Raw genomic sequence first — 18386 nt, forward strand, 5'->3', positions numbered from 1 at the left:
CTGGAAAGCAGGAGGCTGTTGCCTCCTATCACTTTGTGAGATTGTACCCAATTGATGTGCTGCTGTAAGCACCTAAATCCCTTGTGGTCACCTTTTCTAGTGTAAAATGTGTTTTATCCTTATAAGTTATTTGTTAAACAGCTGGTTGTTGTCTTGTTGTAGGCACTTTAAATTGTCTTCAGCTGACATTCTCCTAAACCTCTCTCTTCCAGGTGGATTGCCTGTTGTCTTACAGGCAGCAGACGATCACTGTTGAGCTGTAGTCTCTTTTTGGAGAAGCCTGCTAATTTAGCAAGTTCAGCACTAGGCACGTACGTGCTAGCTAGAAAATTGTGTATTACAGAGATGGAAGCAGTAAGATGCAGGAGAAAACATTAGATGTGCAGTTTTATTTGTATATATCAATAATCTGAAAGGGGCAAGAGGCAAAAGATACAGAATGAAAGATAATCATAACTTCGCCAGCTGATGAATGTTTGTTTAGGAGCTACTGGGTGTCACGATTTTGGTTCTAAGTGTTAACCTGTTCAAAGTAATTTCCAGAACACCTCTTAGAACGTTTTGTGGCACAGTCTGTTAGGGTCACGTATTTCTGCAGCCAGTTATGTTACTTAATTCATTGTAAGCATTCTTTTGTATATATGATTCAAAGATAATTGACCTGAAAAAGTATTTTTTGGAAGCTTCCAGTGTAATTTGACTTTCCATTTTCTTGTAATGTATCTGTTAATTATTTTTAGAACCTCAGTCATTTCAAAACTATTCTTAAATGTTAGTCTGTTGCCAGTGGAAATGGAGAGTTAAGATGGTCGTTGAAACTACAGGAGAAAGTTTCTACCTTCCATTGTTTTAACCTTTCAGTGACACTATACTCATTAAAAATCTTGTTGGACTGTAATGGGCACCTGGGATAATGTTAAAAAAAAGCCTGAAAGATTAGGTCAGTCTATTCTGTTCAGAGTTTCAGAAAATATTTTCCTGCCTTGGCGTAATGTTGAGGTGCCAACAATTAACAGTCTTGTGCAACAAATGCACCCACTTGTATTTATCTGGCAACTAAATATTCTGGTTATTTTGCTACATTATTTATGACGTGCTGATGAAGTTAAATTTCATGTATTTGAATAGTCATTGTATAAAGACAAAAAAGGTTGTTTCTTATTCAGTTAATGTTTTTGTGAGTTCTTATTACCATTTTAGAAAGAGTATTTTAGTTTTCTCTCATAATCTCGTTCCCTTCTTATGATGGAAATAATTCTTGATCAGCATTAACAATTCACATGGAAAATAGGGTAATCTTTTATGACCCTTAAGTAAATAGAGAAGAAGATGCTAAGTGAACTGGGTTGTTAGGTACACATGTGGGAGCTTGGAAGTGTGTAAGAGGATATAAATTGAGTAGAAAGATTTTTTTCTTTTTTTTTTACTCTCTATTTATATTATATGGGATGCAGTGTAGGTCCCCAAAACCTGCCTATGTAAGTCGACTCATTTAACTGGCACAAAGACTCTAAGTGTTTGCAGACTAACTGGTTTTGTTTGAACTTTTCTATTGTATTAATAAATTTTTGAAGGAAACTCTTTCCACTGCTTTAAACTATTTTTTTTTGCAAGCTGATGTCCTGAAAATGTTGATATAGATAAAGTAAAAAAAAAAACAGGACACGTCCCAGAGGTGTTGGGCTTGCTGTCCCTGCTCACACAGCTGAGATTGTGTAGTTTTAACATTTCCAGAAGCTGCTGTATTCTATTATTAGAACTATTTGGCTTGAGAGGTACGCATTCTAAATCTGTTTTAGGAACAGAATCATACTCTGAGCAGTGCTTACAGTGCACCATTCTGTGTAGCGCCTCTGATCATTGCTTACTGTATTTCTGTTGACTGTTAAGGTAGTAATTCACTATATTAAATAATTTGCCTGAAATGCGTGTGCCTACACAGCAAAATGGAATAGGTTATGCTAGCACATTATCTCACTTCTAAACTGGCTTAATCTAACTGGTACAAGGAAAAATAACAGAGCAGTTGCACACCACAGGCTGTTGAGAGATTGTGCTTTGGTTGCTGGTAGATGCTAAGGCTGAGGTTTCTGCATCTTCTGACAATTAGCAATGCTATGTGCATTAAAATGGTATGGGTGAGTGAGTGGAGTCTACAATCACACTTTTATTTGGTAATGTAAAGCTGTTTTCTGCTGCTGGTGGTACATGGTCCTAATATTATCTCTAGAGCAACTGGAAAAATACCATTTCTGAAATTGGTGTTATTTACTTCATATAATTCTTGTCTTTGACTTGACTTTACAAATGCCGGGTTGTGTCCATTGTGTCATTAATGTGAGCTGGTTTGTGTAATCAAATTGAGTGACCAGAAGACAGTGGTGCCTTTTTTTTATGAGACACAGTAAATATCAAATATAATACTAGTCAGATAGTCAGAACACTCGTAAAAGTCAAAACAAATGCATTCAGTCGAGAGCAATGCCTTTTCCTGATTTTTCTCGGAGAGCATCATCCTGTAGTGACAGGCCAAGCGTTGTAGTTTAACCCCAGCTGGTAACAGCCCCACGCAACTGCTCGCTCCCTTCTCCCCGCTGGTGGGGTGAGGGACAGAACAGAAGGGTAAAAGTGAGAAAACTCACGGGTTGAGATAAGGACAGTTCACAAGCAAAGCCAAGCAAGGCGTTCATTCCCTGCTTCCCAGGGGCAGGCAGGTGTTCGCCCATCCCCAGGACAGCGGGGCTCCATCGCACGTGTCAGTTACTTGGGAAGACAAACGCCATCGCTCTGAACATCCCCCTTCCTCCTCCTTCCCCCAGGTTTATTGCTGAGCAGGGTCCATATGGTGTGGGACATCCCCTGGGCCAGTGGGCTCGGCTGTCCCGGCTGTGCCCCCTCCCAGCTCCTCGTGCCCCCCCAGCCCACTCGCGGGTGGAGGGGTGAGGAGCAGCAGAGGCCGTGGTGCCCGCAAGCCCTGCTCAGCCATAAGGAGACATCCCTGGGTGAGCAGTGCTGTTCCCAGCACCGATCCAACCCGCAGCCCCGCACCAGCTGCTGTGAAGGAAATTAATTCTATCCCAGCCAAAACCAAATTGCCAAGTAAAAAATTCTCTTAAAATTTATCAAAATTTGGGTATGTCATGAGTTGGAATCCTGGGGTCTTGCCCTAGCTGGATTTTGTCGAATTCATATACTAGTGAAAATACAGTCAAGTTTCTTGTTTTGTTATGTTTCTGGTCCCCTCAACCCTTGTAGCAGGATATTATTTCTAGTCCCATGTTCTAAGCCTTCACGCTACGGACTGTCCGTACAGAGGTGCTGCTTTATAAACGCTCTGGAGTTGTGTATCATGCACGCTGGCGCTGCCTTGGTAGTAGGTGCAGATTCTGATTCTTTCCCTCTGTGTATATGCCTCACCCTAACAGGATTAGTTGCGAATGAGAACTAGATAAAATTCATCAATAAAACTGATGAATTAATGATACTTCAAGGGAATTAATTCCCTGCACTAACTGGATTGTGTAGGACAGCTAAGAGGGGGGATACTGGCTGAGATACCTACTTGAAACACATGGTTTATTGGGACTCATCAACATGCATTCTTACCAACTACAGACAAGCAGCAGGTGTATGGCAGGAAATCTGAATGAAACACTGCCCCTAAAATACAATGAAAAGGAATTGCTGCAAATAAAATCTGTGATGCTGCTTTAGACCGTCATCCAGATGGGTGACAGCCCTGCTACTCCTTCATTTCATGGGGCTTTGCTGTTGGCATTAATGCCAATATTAATGTAAATATTTTTTCTCAGTCTATTCGTTCCCATTATTCAAATATATGGGAATGTCTTTTCAGCCCTATGCCAGATGCATAAGCTGGTTCCCGAGCTGTAGGACTGCCTGAATAGTTTAACAGTAACCTGGGCATGGGTCCGCTGCTTGTCTGTGTGCCAGCATGGATGTGTGCTGGAAAAATGAGTCCTGGTAAGACTGGAAGTAGACAGTTTTCCAAATGCCACTTGTGTTTGGATTTTGACTTGCATTGTTTTCTTAAGTTTTCATGTCTGTTTTTAGACCATTCTTCTAAGCTTCTCTGGCAGCTGTTTCTTCTCTGCTGAAGAAGTAATTTGCTATCAAAATCACAAATATGCTGAGAGGTAACCAGTGTATTACATGGGCCTAGTAGCTCTTTGCCCCATGATTGTTGTATTGCATAGCTCTATATAGGTTACTTCTCTTTGCTTTTTAATCTCTTCTGTGACCTGCTTTGCAAATAAAAAGAAAACCTTATGTTTCTGGTTGATGTATTTGATTACTGATCAGTTGAGGAAAGGAAACTAGTTACTGATTATAGGTTAAGTCTGAGTTACTGATTATGTGTAAGAAGGTGGCTGGTACATAATGACATTTGATATTTACTAGACTTCATGCTAGATGTGCTACAGAAAAGCCAAGACTGGGAGTTGAATTCCTGCTATTCCTTCTTCTGCCATACTCTGCAGCCTTTGTAGCTCTTGCACAGTACAGTGCTTGAGCTGTTGTTGCAAATATGAGGCCAAGGTATAAATAATTAACAGTGGAAGGAGTACTACTTTCAGAAAACAGAGCAAGGTGGTAACCTCTTAGCCCACTGAAAACCACTGCTGTGTCAAAGTGGGTTTGAACTAGTATTGTGTGCTGTACTCTTTGGGGGGGAACTCTTACCTGAATATCTGACTCTTGGGCTCAACTCTACTGCTGTCTCCAAGAGATTTTTCTAAAGCTTAGTGCAGTCAATGGAAAATCCTAGTTCCTTCCTTAGAGCAGTAGCTGGCTTGAGTTAGGCCATCAAGTACATGCTCAGAGAACTGGTGTTGGCGGCTGTGACTCTGTTCTCAGAGACGCAGGGGTGAGCTCTCATTTTTCACGATACAGTTTCTCCTTTCCACAGTCTTGCAAGCAATGTGGTCAGCTGCTAGGAGTTCAGCTAGACTAGTAGAACTGTATGTAACTTAGGTATGTATGTTCCTGGGGTGGAGGTCCACTGCCTGCTTGCTGTTCTGGGTACTTTCTAGAGGGCCTTTAGCATGTGTCCAGGAAACGTGGCCCTTCTGAATCTGCATCGTGCCAGGCTGATGCGGAGGCTGGCAGCACACGTGGCTGCTTTGAACCAAACTCTTCCTGGAGAAGCAAAACACCATTTATTTTCTAACAGAAACTTAATTACAAAATGTAAAATTGAATATTTATTTCCAGAGTACTTTGTTATCACATTTTGATCTTGTATGTTAGAGGTATTTTGTATGTCAGTATTAGTTCGGTGTATTTTGGAACATACATGATATTACACCAGTGTTAAACCTATGAATGGATGAAGCAGATTTGCTTTGCCACAAGTAAGAACCTTTAAAGGAGAAAAAACTGATGGATTTTCTTGAGTAGCAGAGTATCTGTCCTCTGTATTCTTTTACACTGTTACAGGTGCCTAGAACATACGTTTGTAGAAGAAATAGGTAATTTGTCCTTTTGTCTTATACCATCAGTTGTTTTAAGATTGAGTAAGGGAAGTGATGAAATGCAGGAAGAGTGATGCTGGCAGCTGGTAAGGGAGACAGCAGTGTAGTACAAAAACCCCCAGCAAATAAATTAACAACACAGAGTTCAGCTGGTCTTGGTAGCAACTACCCAGACATTCTGAATCTCTCAGGGGACAGTTGTGGTTGAGGAACGTTACCATGGACATCACTGGTTCCTTACTAGGGAGATCCTGCTCTAGAGTGGCTGCTGGGTTTCCACAGTGGCATCTGACAGGAGAGGACAAGTCTCATGGAGCCTGTGAAGAGGGTCCACTTCAGAGATGATTGGAGTCTGAGTTCAAATACACGTGGCCTTCGTGGGTGCCTATGGTCAGATATTATTAGAGGGACCGACTCAGTACTTTGACTTACTTTGTTCTGTAAGTGTTGCTTTGCTTTTTTCAGTATCTCAAACTTTACCACTTGCTGAAGTGCTTGTTTTCCCTAAGACATGCTTTACATCCTAGACTGATGGGTGATCTCTCCTACCTTGTCTTCACTTGCAGTTTCTCTTTGCATAGAAAAGGTACCTGCTATCTGTGTGTCTTTTATTGCTAAAACAATTTCTAGACAAGACTTTTAGAGCTAGGTGAGTCAGTTTTTTGCTCAGTTCAACTTTATGGTTTTGTGTTTGCTCATTTTCTGTTTGTTGTACCCTGGCTGTACAACTTGAGTGCTCGGTTGTACAGAAATTGTGCTCTTGCAGCTCTATATCAGGAAATGCACTTGCATAATTAGCCAGGCTTCAGAACAAGAAATCTTTTATAGTGGAAAAAAAGATGTTTTATTTTACACGGAAAACAACGCTACTGCAGCAGAACAACTGTTACTCTGTTCTCAGAAGTGTCCTGAGTGTAGTGTTTGTGTAACTTACCCTCACAACTCGGCGAGTGTAGAAGCCCTTATGAAATCACAGATACTAAATAGAGAATGCTCCTTGGCAGGCATGAGTGCCTCATGTTGTGGTGTTTGTATCAGGAGCGATTGTTTCTGAAGTGTGCCTGTTCCAGCTGGGAGAGGTACAGCTTTTTCTCCAGTAAGGAAAACTGCTTTAGCCTCTTTCCAAATAATTTTGATTTCCTCATTTTGCCCTCTCTGTCTTTCAACAAGGGACAGGAGGCGAAAAGATTCAGATTCAGGAATCCTCACAACCTCCATGAAGTTCTTGCTTTTGCATACTATTATCTTGCTTGGTTTTGTGTTTTGATACAGAATACTTGGAATAAAATAACCCGACAGATTGTATGGAAGATTTTTTTAGCTTAGTCTCCCAAGAGTTGGCTGAACATCTTGGAGGTTGCAATCAGGACACTCATCGTGTTCAGCTAGGGGATGCCAGGACTAGCAGAATCCAGCTGTTGGGTTTAGCATCTTTTGCATTCAGAATAGGATGTAAGAGTTGTTGTTGAATTTAAAAGATCACTGTATTAATTACCAGCTGTGTACTGACTGCTGTTTAGGAGGAAAACCAAATTGTTCCAACCTCTCTTTACTTGTGTTGATGTAGAAATTTTTGTAATGTTTCTGTTTCAATGCTATGACTTCAGTGTTTTGGAATAGTAGCAGAAAAGGAAGATGCTTGCTTCCCCCTCCCCCCAACTCCTAACAGGCAAGCCACGATGGTAGGACTTAGGTCTGGATTCACTTCAGCCTGTAGAATGATAGAATGAGGCTGCATTTAAACCAAAGCTAATGGCTTTGTGTCGTTCCTGTGAGACTTTGTACCCGTGTATGGTATTGTCCAGTCTGCATTTTGGAAAAATAATGGAAAAGTATGTCTTCAGCTTTGCAAGTGAGCTGCAGCAAGAAGTTGAATTCTGAATTTTCAGTTGGAATCTTTTCTCCTCTTGTTTGGTTTTAAACGTGTTGCTTCAGTTTAACAAATAGCTACAGTGAAAGGCATTTACGGATGGGAATAACTTTCAAATAAAGTGCATTACCTTTTCTAACTGATGAAGAGCTAGAATTAGTTACATCTGGATTGAGGGGCTCAAATTAAACTCAAGAGTTATGGTTCAAGATATTCTTAGCACAGTGTTATTTTAGCAGTCTGTCTGCCTTCTCTAAGTAGTAACTAGAAACATGAATTCAACCAAACACACAAATGACTAATTGTAATTTCCTGAAAGTTGCCAGCAGGTGAGAAATACCTGATTTAATACTAACTGGTAACCTGTTTACATATATTCTTCTGCAGCTTCTCTTTCAAATATTGGTTATTTTATATTTTATTTTATATTTGGTGAAACTTAGCAGTTTTACACATGCACGCAGACTGCTATAAGTCATGTCTTTTGATTTTTGCACAGGCCTCCTCAGTAATTACTTTTATATATAAAAAAGACCTCATTTGTAGAGTTCTATCACTCGCAATGTGGCAATTATAATTTCTTTCTAAATAGGCTACTGTCATACAGGGTGTGTATAGTTTCTGGTTTGATTACTTGAGGGTTTTGTATTGTTATTGGTAATTTATATGAAGGGAAAATATATGAAGGGAAAAGAGTCATCTTTATTCCTCCTTTGTTGTGCTTCTGTTTAATTTTGAGAATTGTCTGCTTGGAGTGCTGCATTGCATTTGTGGCAATGGAATGGAACGGGTACAGCTAGCTGCACTTTAAAAGCATTGACAATGCCAAGTCTGTTACTAGGCATAGGTGATACAATAACTGAAAGGATTGTCATGGGTCAGGAGGAGAACGGTTCCTTGTAACTCAGTTCTTGGTGATGAAAAACATTTACAAATATTTTTCTTATTCCACAGCTTCCATTTGAAATGGAAATTTATTACATCCAGCATGTGATGCTTTACGTTGTGCCCATCTATCTGCTGCGGAAAGGAGGTAGGTTGGCAGTTTACTCTCTTGAGTATTGTATTGCTCCCATGCAATGGAAAAGTTGTGCTTGGTGGTTACCATGAGCTTTACTCTTGCTCTTTTATTACCATTTTTCTCTGTGTTTTTACTTAATAGTTTCTGATGTTATGTTGGCATTGTAACCTGGATAACAAAGGCTTGTGTCAGGCACTGAAATGGTAATAAGAAAATGGTCTTTTGCCCAAAGGGGTATCAAGAATGTTTTGGCATAATGTGCGCTGTCTTCTTGAGTACTATCTCTGCCATCTTGCAACATTCTTAGTTGTGGTTGGGATGTATTTTAAAGATTTTTGCCTTCTTGGATGTCTCTTGAGAAGTAATACAACTTAAAATGAGCTGGAAAAATAATTAGTATTATATCCTCACGGAAATATTTAGTTAGATAAATTCCTGACATTCTGAAGCTCTAATGAAATGTAGTGACACAGATCAGTGGAGTAGCTTGCTTGTTATCTCTTCTAACAAGATTACTATCTTGCATTCACTTATACCATAATAGTTCATTAAATCTGGGAATCCCAAATTGTTCCACTGGCCAGTGATTTTTCTAATTGGTGCTCCTGAGGAGGAAATGCAGGCTGTATTCATCTGGCGTGATGCTCTGCCCCCCTCTAGCGTTGACATGCTTCCTGCTGCATTTTCTGGCAGAGCTAAACTGTTTCATCCAGGAAATAAAAGATGATAATTGACGCTCAGTAGCCTTTAATGAAAACCCCTAGGATGTGATGTCAGCAATGGGATACTATTTCGGAAATGCTTAGAACAAGCAGAGTCACCCTTTTCCATTCTGGTGGATCTTTTGTATTTTATATCAGCAGTCACTTAAAATCCTTCACTCTTGTTTCACTGGTGGTTTGTAACCTTTTTTTTTTTTTTTTCCCACCGCTGAGAGAAACTAAATAAAAAAAAAAACCACTAAAGGAAAAAGTGAAGTATCATACTTCAAAAGATCATTCTATTTCTTTCTCTTCTATGCCAGCCACATTTAATTTTAATTCATCTTTAATATCTTAAAATTCTGGCAAATAATGGTAAGGTGCAGTATAGTTGCAGAAGTCACGCACACTCCTGATCATTGCAGAAGGGGATGGGGAGCGGGAGGGAGGAGGTGTAAACAGCCCTGTAGTACACTGTAGGCAATGACAGACCAACCTCTTGTGATGTCAATAAATCACTTCCTTTGATGGCCTTGAAGTTCCCATATGACATCATTTTAAGACATGTATTTCTTTCGCTTTAAGGTTTGGCCTTGGATGTCACTTGATGTGTTCTTTTGATTTTATTTTTTTTCGTTTGTTTGTTCGTTTGAGGTTTGTTTGTTTTGAACTAAAGGTTGTCTGGGTTCTTTAGCATCTGTTTTCTGGGACTGATGGGACATCACCTGCAGTTCAAAGGGCTTTGTGTCTACAGTTGTCATCCTAGTGCAGTTTTCTAAATTTTTGCCCTTTATTAATTTGCAGGTATTTGCTGCCACCTAATGTTGATGTGATGGCAGTGACATTTCTATAGAACTTGGTTGGCTATATCCATCGAGATTGCCCTGGGCTGTGTGAATAGTAACTGTTCAATTTCTTACGCATTGGCTCCTGAGCACCTGACTGGCTGACATACCTCGTTGGTAAAACGTCCCTGGACTTCTCTAGTAGTTGTGGCTACTTTCACGGGGGACTAAATGTATGAGTTTTGGTGGAAAAATTGCTCAGCTTAAAAACATTTGTTAATATTTTGTCATTTCACTAGCACCTTTGCTTAAAGTACTTTGAGTAGATCACACCCTTTATCCTAACTATATCTTGTGAAAATTGCTTTTTTGTCACTGATGTTGATTAGCTGACAGCTTTATTTCTCTGTTTTAAATAGAAGTTTCCATCAGTGAATCTATGGATTGTGATTGGGAGAAGTAAATGAATCAGGGCAGCAAAATGGAAAAATGCAAAGGAATGGATTATATATGGAAAAATACACTACTTCAGTCTTATTGGGAATCCGCCAGTATTACCGATAGCCTTATAGGATCTCAAAACATTTCTCAAAGGAAGGTTGAGCAGAACACCTGAAACAGAGCTGATTTGAGGCTCATTTTATATAGAATGGCACATCCAAGTTTGTTAACATGTGCTAAGCAGGTATCATACCAGTCATGCACACATATTCAATTACCTGTTGAAGTGTTTCCTTTTGGAAAGGAAATAGGGTGATAGTAAGCAAGGGCTGTAATTATTTTCTTTCTCTCCCTGCTGTTCATTACAGTGGTGAAGACAGGTCGTGTTGCGCTGGCAGCATCCCCTTCATGTCTCCCCCCATGTAAGTGTGGGGGCTTTACCATGCTTAGGATTAACTTGATGCAAGATGTTCAGGGCTCAGGCTTCAGTGTTGCACAGTGAACTCACTGAAGCTCAAGGATGTATTCCCTTTTGGGGATTAAGACCTCTGTCTCTTCCCTCTCTCTCCCCTCTGTACTGAGTTGAATATAAATTTCCATACTTCCTTTTCTAACGTGTGGTTTGTTTTTTTTTTTCCCCCAAGTGCATATATGCATGTATATGTACATGTGTGCCAGGCTAGACAAAATAAATGCTTATGCACTGTGGCTCTGACCTTTCTTGGCTGCAGTAAAGAAGCTCTCATGCAAAATAGACGTAGTGCAGATAAAACAGGCCAGCACAGAAGATTTCTAACTGAAGACTATTCTTACATGCAGTTTATCTGCAGCTGGCAACTTTTTTTCTGAATGAATCTCACCTTGTATCACCTGTGAACCCTGTCAAAAATTACAGCTTTCCTGAAATAGCTAGGTAGGCTGAACCAGAGCTGTAGGTCCCCGTTTTATTTTGTCCTTAGGAGGTGAGACCTTTGCTTCCCTGTCAAAAAAGTATGAATGCTTTTGTAGCTTCTGGATTGATCTACTATTGCATCAGATGAGTGCTAGGATCAGCAAAAGGGAGGTGCAAGGAAGGAGTTGTCAAGGTGGGAGGAAGAAGACAGGAACCACAGCAGTACAGATTTAGACTGTGGAACCAACCACTTAAAAACTCCTCAAGCCACTTTCATCTACAACTAAGCTGGCCTTCTGAAGCGTGTGAGTGCTCAGATAATTGTACGTTATGCTACTGGGGTACAGATTGCTGGTACAAGGCTTAGTGAGATTTCAGTTGAGGACACATAGTCTCAAACTGCCACAAATATTGCAACAGTGCATTAACCTGACCTTTTAAGATCAAGGTATTAGATACCTTCAGTGGTGTTCAGGACAACTTAGTTTTTCTAACTCTTAACATAATGAAAAAACCCTAGTTTGCACTGCATCAGCCTTAATTGATTCACAGTTCCTGACTGTCTTGGTCCTTAAGCTAGTTTGGTCAGATTTTTGGATGGAGTTGATGGGATTAGATGTGCGTGCACATTTTAGAGCTTCAAATCATACTGAAATTTAATCAAAGTGATTTTTTTATTTCCTGAGTGCTGTGAGCAAATGATATCATTATGCAACAGTTTGAAATAAGGGTTAATTTATAGCAGCTCCCTAGCAGTGGAGTTCTGGAGACTTGTCTGCCTTGTGGTTTGAGATCTCCAGCATTATTTAGTTGATTTAATAACATAATGAAGTAGAAAAGGATGTTAGTGTTGAGGGGTTTTTAGGATTTTGTCCCTTTAAGGAGCAATCTGATGTATGAACGGCTGTACCTGTTTCTAGGGTATCGAGTATGCTTAATCAGAGGCCTTTGCATTGGTGTCACTGGTTGCGTGGTTCTGGCACTCTAGCCTGCAGGGGGGGATACTTGCCAGCATCCAGGCTGTCAGAATGGCTCTGCAAATTCTCAAAATTCACAACTCAAATGCAGCTTGTCCACGCTGTGGAGAGAGTAAATTGATTTGGTTGGTTTTGGGGAGGGGTGGGCAGGGAATAATCTTCTTTTGGAGCTCAAACTGGCAGTAACAGCCCTGCAAATACTGGACAGTCCTGTGGTCTGGCCCCCATGTATTTTAAGAGCTGATTCACTGTTGTACAGCTGTGCCGGAGTGGACAGACATACACACCCTACATAATTAAGTAGGTGATTTGCTGGCTGGGAGTCGAGTCAGAATTTTCAGCTTGTAAGGCAAGTGCTGTATCTTTATAAGCAATAAAGAAACTGTCTCTCTGACTCAAGTCAAAGCCCCGTTCTTTTTTGATCCAAATGTCTTCAAAAGTGGCATCAGAAGAGATGAAGTTCTATGGCATTGTCAGAAAGCCAGTAGAACTTGATATTTTATTTTTAATTCTTGCCCCCCTCCTGGAGAATGCCTCTGCTGCACTTCAGCAGGTGGCCAGCAGCAGCTCTGTACAGTCAGCTTTCTCGAGGTCAGTGCAGTGTTTCTTACCTAATGAGAAGCTGGGCTGGGTTGTAAGATGTAGAACACAGATACAAGTACAGAGGAAAGGATCATTTTTCCTGCGGCTCTAAACTAGGAAAGTGCAATTAAAGCAACTAGGGATCTAAACTTGCGCTTTCCATTGGCTGTTAGGACTTTCTGCAAGAGTATTTTAAGACGTTTTTAGCTGTTGTACCCTTTCTTGGCCACTTCCCCACTTTGTGACACTTACCTGTATTTAGCTGTCTCTTTCCTTAGCTTTTAAATGGAGTTATAAAGCAGACTTTATTATATACCTTAGTAGTAATCCAGAAAAATATCACTCTTATGTTTGAATATAGTTAGGCAGTCATAAACCTAGTTTATCTCCATCCTCATTGAAATCCTTGATAACAAGCGGTACAGCTCTTTCACTGAAACTCTTAATTACTTGGAGACCTGTCAACTCCTGTGTATTATTCTCCTACTCTCCTGCTGGCAACTTCCATGTTCCTATTCCGGCTTTTCTCCTGCCTCTTGGATCCCGTGTATGAGATGCAGATGCCTGGTTCACTGTCGCGCTGTGCCCGTACCATGGCACCTTGAGCAGCAGGGTAGCCAGGGCACCGTGCAGCAGCTGGGGGTGGGGGCTGTGGCGCTCTTGTAGCTTGATCGTTTCAGGATAATTTGATTTAAGAGAGCTGGTGAGGAAGAGGAGAGGAGATGTCTCTGTCGTGTGGCCCTCTGAGCTTTATGCAACGGGCAGTTACAGTTCCTTTGAAACTGTGGTGGCCTATTACGAAAACAAAGCTACGTAAGGAGGTTGATGTGGCATCTTGGAGTGGGGCCAAGGTCTGTTTCTCCCTAGGAGACGGGGAAGTTTAGCCAGGTGTGCACCAGTATATGGAAGAAATCCTACTCTCTGAAGGAAGAGGAAGAACTGTTGCTGCTTCTGTGTGGAATATAAAAAACTGTTCCTGAGAGAAGCAGGTAACATAAAACCCGTCTGAGCTGATTCTGATGAGCAGCTGGAACTGAGGGAAGCAGAACTCTCGTGGCATAAGGTAGTATTTTGAAATGTACACAGATTCAGAACCGCTGTAGGGGGAAACTGGATTTCAGGCTCATCCTCTTGAGAACGTTTTTCCTGTTTTCCCCTGGAAAGGAAGTTTGGTCTTTAGGCTAGCTCAATAGGCCACACTACTAGAATTAACCCTTTGATCAAGGGAAATAAAATGGAAATAAATTTGCCCTCATGTTTTTATAAGCTTGAAAATGAAGGAATTGTAATAGTTGCTCTGAGTCTTGGATTAAGCAGGTCTACCTGTAATTGTGAGACTAATGAGGGAGAGTGCGCTGGGCTGGATATCTGGTAAAGCTCTTACCAGATGTAGTGGGAATGAAAGCAAGACCTAATTAAGAAAGAGATTATTTTAATACCCTACTAAATTAAAAAATCATACTATATTTAGGTTCTAATTCAAACAGAGGAGTAATTTTCTCCTACATTGTGTTTTCACAGAAATACAAAAGGAACATTGCTTGCTATTATGTTGCGTTTGAATTTTTACAAGCCTACGTTCTGAGAACTTTAAATAAAAATAATAGTTCATAAGAACACTAGAACCTAGCACAAGATTTGGGGGGGGGAACAGGACGGACGGACGATGGGGGACGACAGTATGAAAGAAACTCAGTCTCTTTGTTGATCTTGAGATTTTTAAAGCCATGTTTCCATTTTCTAGACCCCAAAATTAACAAGTTGGCATGTTTAAGGTCAAGAAATTCTTGTTGCCGAAGCAGATGATGAACACCAGACTCTTCAGTCTATATGAAATCCTTCCTATCAATGCTATTGAAATAATGAAGTTTACACTAAACTGAAATACCCACCACCATGCTATTTCAACACGAGAGCAAATACATAGCCTAGCTGGATGACCCCGATTTGGAATGGTCTCAACTATCTGGGGTGTGAGCGTTTCTGAGAATGAGATTAGTGCCAGACTGGCAGTTAGATGAAAATTCTGAAAGCACTTAACATGTAAGAATTGCCTGTGATCCTCAGTGAATAGCGTGAAACTCGCTGCTACCTGTTGAAATGGATTTCCTCTGTAAGCAGCAAGTAGCTTTTGCCAGAGCCAACGCAGGCCGTTCAACCAGCCACTCAGCTGGGGCTTGCTTTTCCTGGTCGTATGTTTCTGTTAACAGGCTGTGTACTACAGAAAATAGTCTGCTCTGTTAAACACTCATCTGTTGAATAGCGGGACCATAGAGAAATAATATCTGTAGTGACTATTTACCTAATGAGAAATGCACAGAAAGGATCCCAGGTATGAGTTTAAGGTTAGTTTCCCAAAGCATGCTTGGGAATCCAGAGCGCTCTGAAATGTTCATGTGGGAGGTCATCGTTTCCTTTTTGTCCCTTGATGTCCACATAACAATACTGGTGAAAATCACACTATTATTTTCAGGATGGTAAAGTCTAGTAAGGGGGGGGGGGTTTCTATTATAAAGCGAGGTCAAAATTCTGTAGAGGGCGAGAGCTGCTAATGTATTTTTTTAAGTTTTGCAACAGACAGAGGATGTAGCACTGTGAAATGCTTCGCTGGAGGCACCTGAACAGCTCTCCTAAGTGACTTCTAAAACACAATTCCCTGACTGGGTTGAAGCCTGGGTTCAAAGCCAAATTGTGCCACTGATCAGTTCTGTCACGTTGGCCAATTTCTGTAGCCTTTTAATGACTGTTTTCCCTCTCCAGTCTTGTTTTGTAGCTGGGTTCACTTGTCTGTTTTAGTGTTTCTATACTACCTGCATTGTAGGTCCCCCAAATATCAAGGTCTTTGGATTCTAGCTTTTCTGCGTGTTTTCCTCTTTAGAATACTACCATCTATTCTCAGGCTTTATCAGATATTTTTGAAATAACACAGGCAACTGCCAACCAGGCGAGTTCACATGAAACCAGTTTGGTATAGCGTTACTCTGCCTGCTCCTGGGAGCTGTTTTAGACACCTTATTTAAATGTTATTTTGTGTTTTGCATCCAGGTTAAACATGCACCTGAAACTGCAAAGATAATACAAAAAAACTTTGCAAGTCAAACTATGTTTTCTTTACAGCTAATGAGGGAGCACTAAGAGGTTTTGTGTAGCTTGACCAGGTCGCCTAAAGTTTGTGCAGCCAAAAATAGTCATGGTCTCCTGAACTCCGACACCAAGGCTGGTCGCTTCTTCTCTTGCTCTTTCTAATCAAAAACCATATTCAAGGTGGTATCGTGTATCTGATGTTTTTTGGCAGTGGAGTTTAATGAATATCATTGCTATTTAAATCAAGTCTCCTGTGCTGTTTTCTAAACAGGGTGCCAGCTCTTAGATCATGCTTGCTGGGTAGGTTTGAGGCATTAGGCTGCTGTGAATTTTTCCCCTTTACCTGTAGAGCACCCAACTTAATTCAGGCAGAGTTCACTGCTACCGTTGGGCTCTGCTTATAGTTCGGACTCTTCTTCTGACCTTCACCTACCCGCTGGGTAAGAAATCTTACAAGCTGCTTTAAGCTTTCAAAGTAGCGTCTCTGCTCGTTACTTATGGTGGTTGCACCAGGTCACAGCTTGCTTACTAAAACATGGTGTGTGGTTGTATCTTTGGTAATTACACTGCTGTTGTTGCTCGTTAGAAGTCAGTGAGTGATACATGGGGCACATGTATGCTGCTGTCATTCAGGCATACAGTCAGCTCCTTACTCTGCTGGCTAGCAACAGAGAAGCTGTTATTTCGAGTGGACAGTGAATAGATGTACAGTTTCAGACAATTGAAGTGCAGGTAATTTTGAATTTGTAACAGTCACAAAATGGTATTTTAATTAGGTTATTTCAGGGAGCTACTGCAGAATCAATCTGAACTGGCACAATGGGTACAAACTACAGGAGAAAACTGCAGAAAAGACTTTTTTTAAAGGGCAACAGGGGTTGGGAAAGCAGTCCTGTAGGGGTTTTCAACCTGAGACAGGACGCACCGTTATATGGTGATGTGGTGAAGCCAGTAACAGCAGTTACTTGCCGCTACATACGATAACATCCATGGGCACACTCACACCAGCTGCAGCCCGGTGAGTTCTGTCAGAGCTAGCTAGGCGTGTGTCGTTATTTGAGTTCCAAGTAGCCTTGTACATTATATGCTGAAGTCTGTAATTACTTCATGGTAATTACTGAATGTGCTAGCTAGCAAAGGCTGATAGGAATATTGTACGCCGTGCTGTAAGGTCCTTTGAGTACTGGATACACGTTCCAATATGTAATAATATCTAAGGGATCAGAGAACAGACAAAGGCAGATAAAAAAAATGCCAGTGTATTTTTATAATCATCTGAAATTCTACAACTTCTTATAGCAGCTGAGCAGCATGACATTGTGCATCTTTTTCTTTTGCACCCCTAGGTTAAGTTATTGAAGTCGTAAGGAAAATAATAGTATTCCTTGTATCCTCCACTGAGATTTTCACATCTGCTAGTAGGTCTTGAAAACTCTGTAAACTGGTTTTGTTCTCGCCATATGACGCTTGAATATTTAATTCCAAAAATAGTCTTGTATCTAAGGGTACTTTCATTAGATCTGATTTCCTTGGTACATTCTACATTATGTGGCATTGTGTTTTGTCAGTAAATTGACAAAACCTAGTTTCAGGCGGAGAGAGAAAGGTGAACACAGGAATGTGGCATCTGCCCCTTCCTTTGAAGGGGGAAAAATATTTTACAGTATCTGTAATACCTACTTATTATAAAATTGTTGGTAGTGTGTATCTGAAGATATCTCCACAGCAGTTTTCATTTAAAAGCACAGTCTGTCATTAACAGATTGACTACTTTATACAGCTTTCCTGTTCCTAGGCATTATTGGTGCAAGTTACTTTTTAACTGTTAAACAACCATAAAGTTAGGCAATGTCAATTGGGCTATGCTGAAGCCCATAGCACTCGTAAGAAGCAGGTGTTTAAGTATAAATAACCTGATTTTTGAAGACTCACTGTATACCGTTAGTGTATTTTAAAATCATTTAGTACTTCTGCAGTAGAAGGAAGAATGAGGTAAAAATCATTGATGTTGGTGAAAAACAGGCAAGCTTAATGAGGGTAACATATTGTATGTTTTACTGCTGGACTAGAAGGAGGGAAGAAACTGATCAGGATGCTCCAGGTAAGAAATAAGGCTCTCAAATATTAATTACTATAATGGTAATGAGTAGGTTATCAGCTAAAGCCAGATGCCCTAACATCCACAGAGCAGAGCAGAGAGGATTATTCGTGAGTGTGTGATGGACACCGCAATTCAGCTGAATCCTAATGTATTCCTTTCTTTTCAAGGTATCTACACCCCAGAACCACTCTGCAATTTCTGGTGGGCTCTTTTATCCACAGGGTTTATGTTTGTGTATCATTTTAGCATCTTGCAGATTCTCGGATTGGTAAGTAAATACAGGTTAATAAATGGATAGTTTGCAAGTACATTCAGAGTAAAAACCCTGACTAGTTTTACAAAGTGTCCAAATATATGTGGGTAAGACTCCTTGCATGCAAACTTTTAATTAATGTTCTAAAGAACATTTTTATCTCAGATCTCATAAGTATCGGTAA

The 18386-nt window shown here is 40.5% G+C and overlaps 1 protein-coding gene across 2 annotated transcripts in view; it reads left to right on the forward strand.

Moving 5' to 3' along the window:
- TMEM164 (transmembrane protein 164) overlaps nt 1–18386 on the forward strand; it is a 46673-nt gene that overhangs the window by 21633 nt on the left and 6654 nt on the right. For both annotated transcript variants that reach the window (XM_080365924.1, XM_080365923.1), the window contains exons 5-6: nt 8320–8398; nt 18117–18217. In XM_080365924.1, coding sequence (XP_080222050.1) covers nt 8320–8398; nt 18117–18217 — 180 coding nt within the window. The remainder of the gene's footprint in view (nt 1–8319; nt 8399–18116; nt 18218–18386) is intronic.

This window comes from Falco punctatus (assembly GCF_963210335.1).
Source record: "Falco punctatus genome assembly, chromosome: 15".
Classification (NCBI taxonomy): Eukaryota; Metazoa; Chordata; class Aves; order Falconiformes; family Falconidae; genus Falco; species Falco punctatus.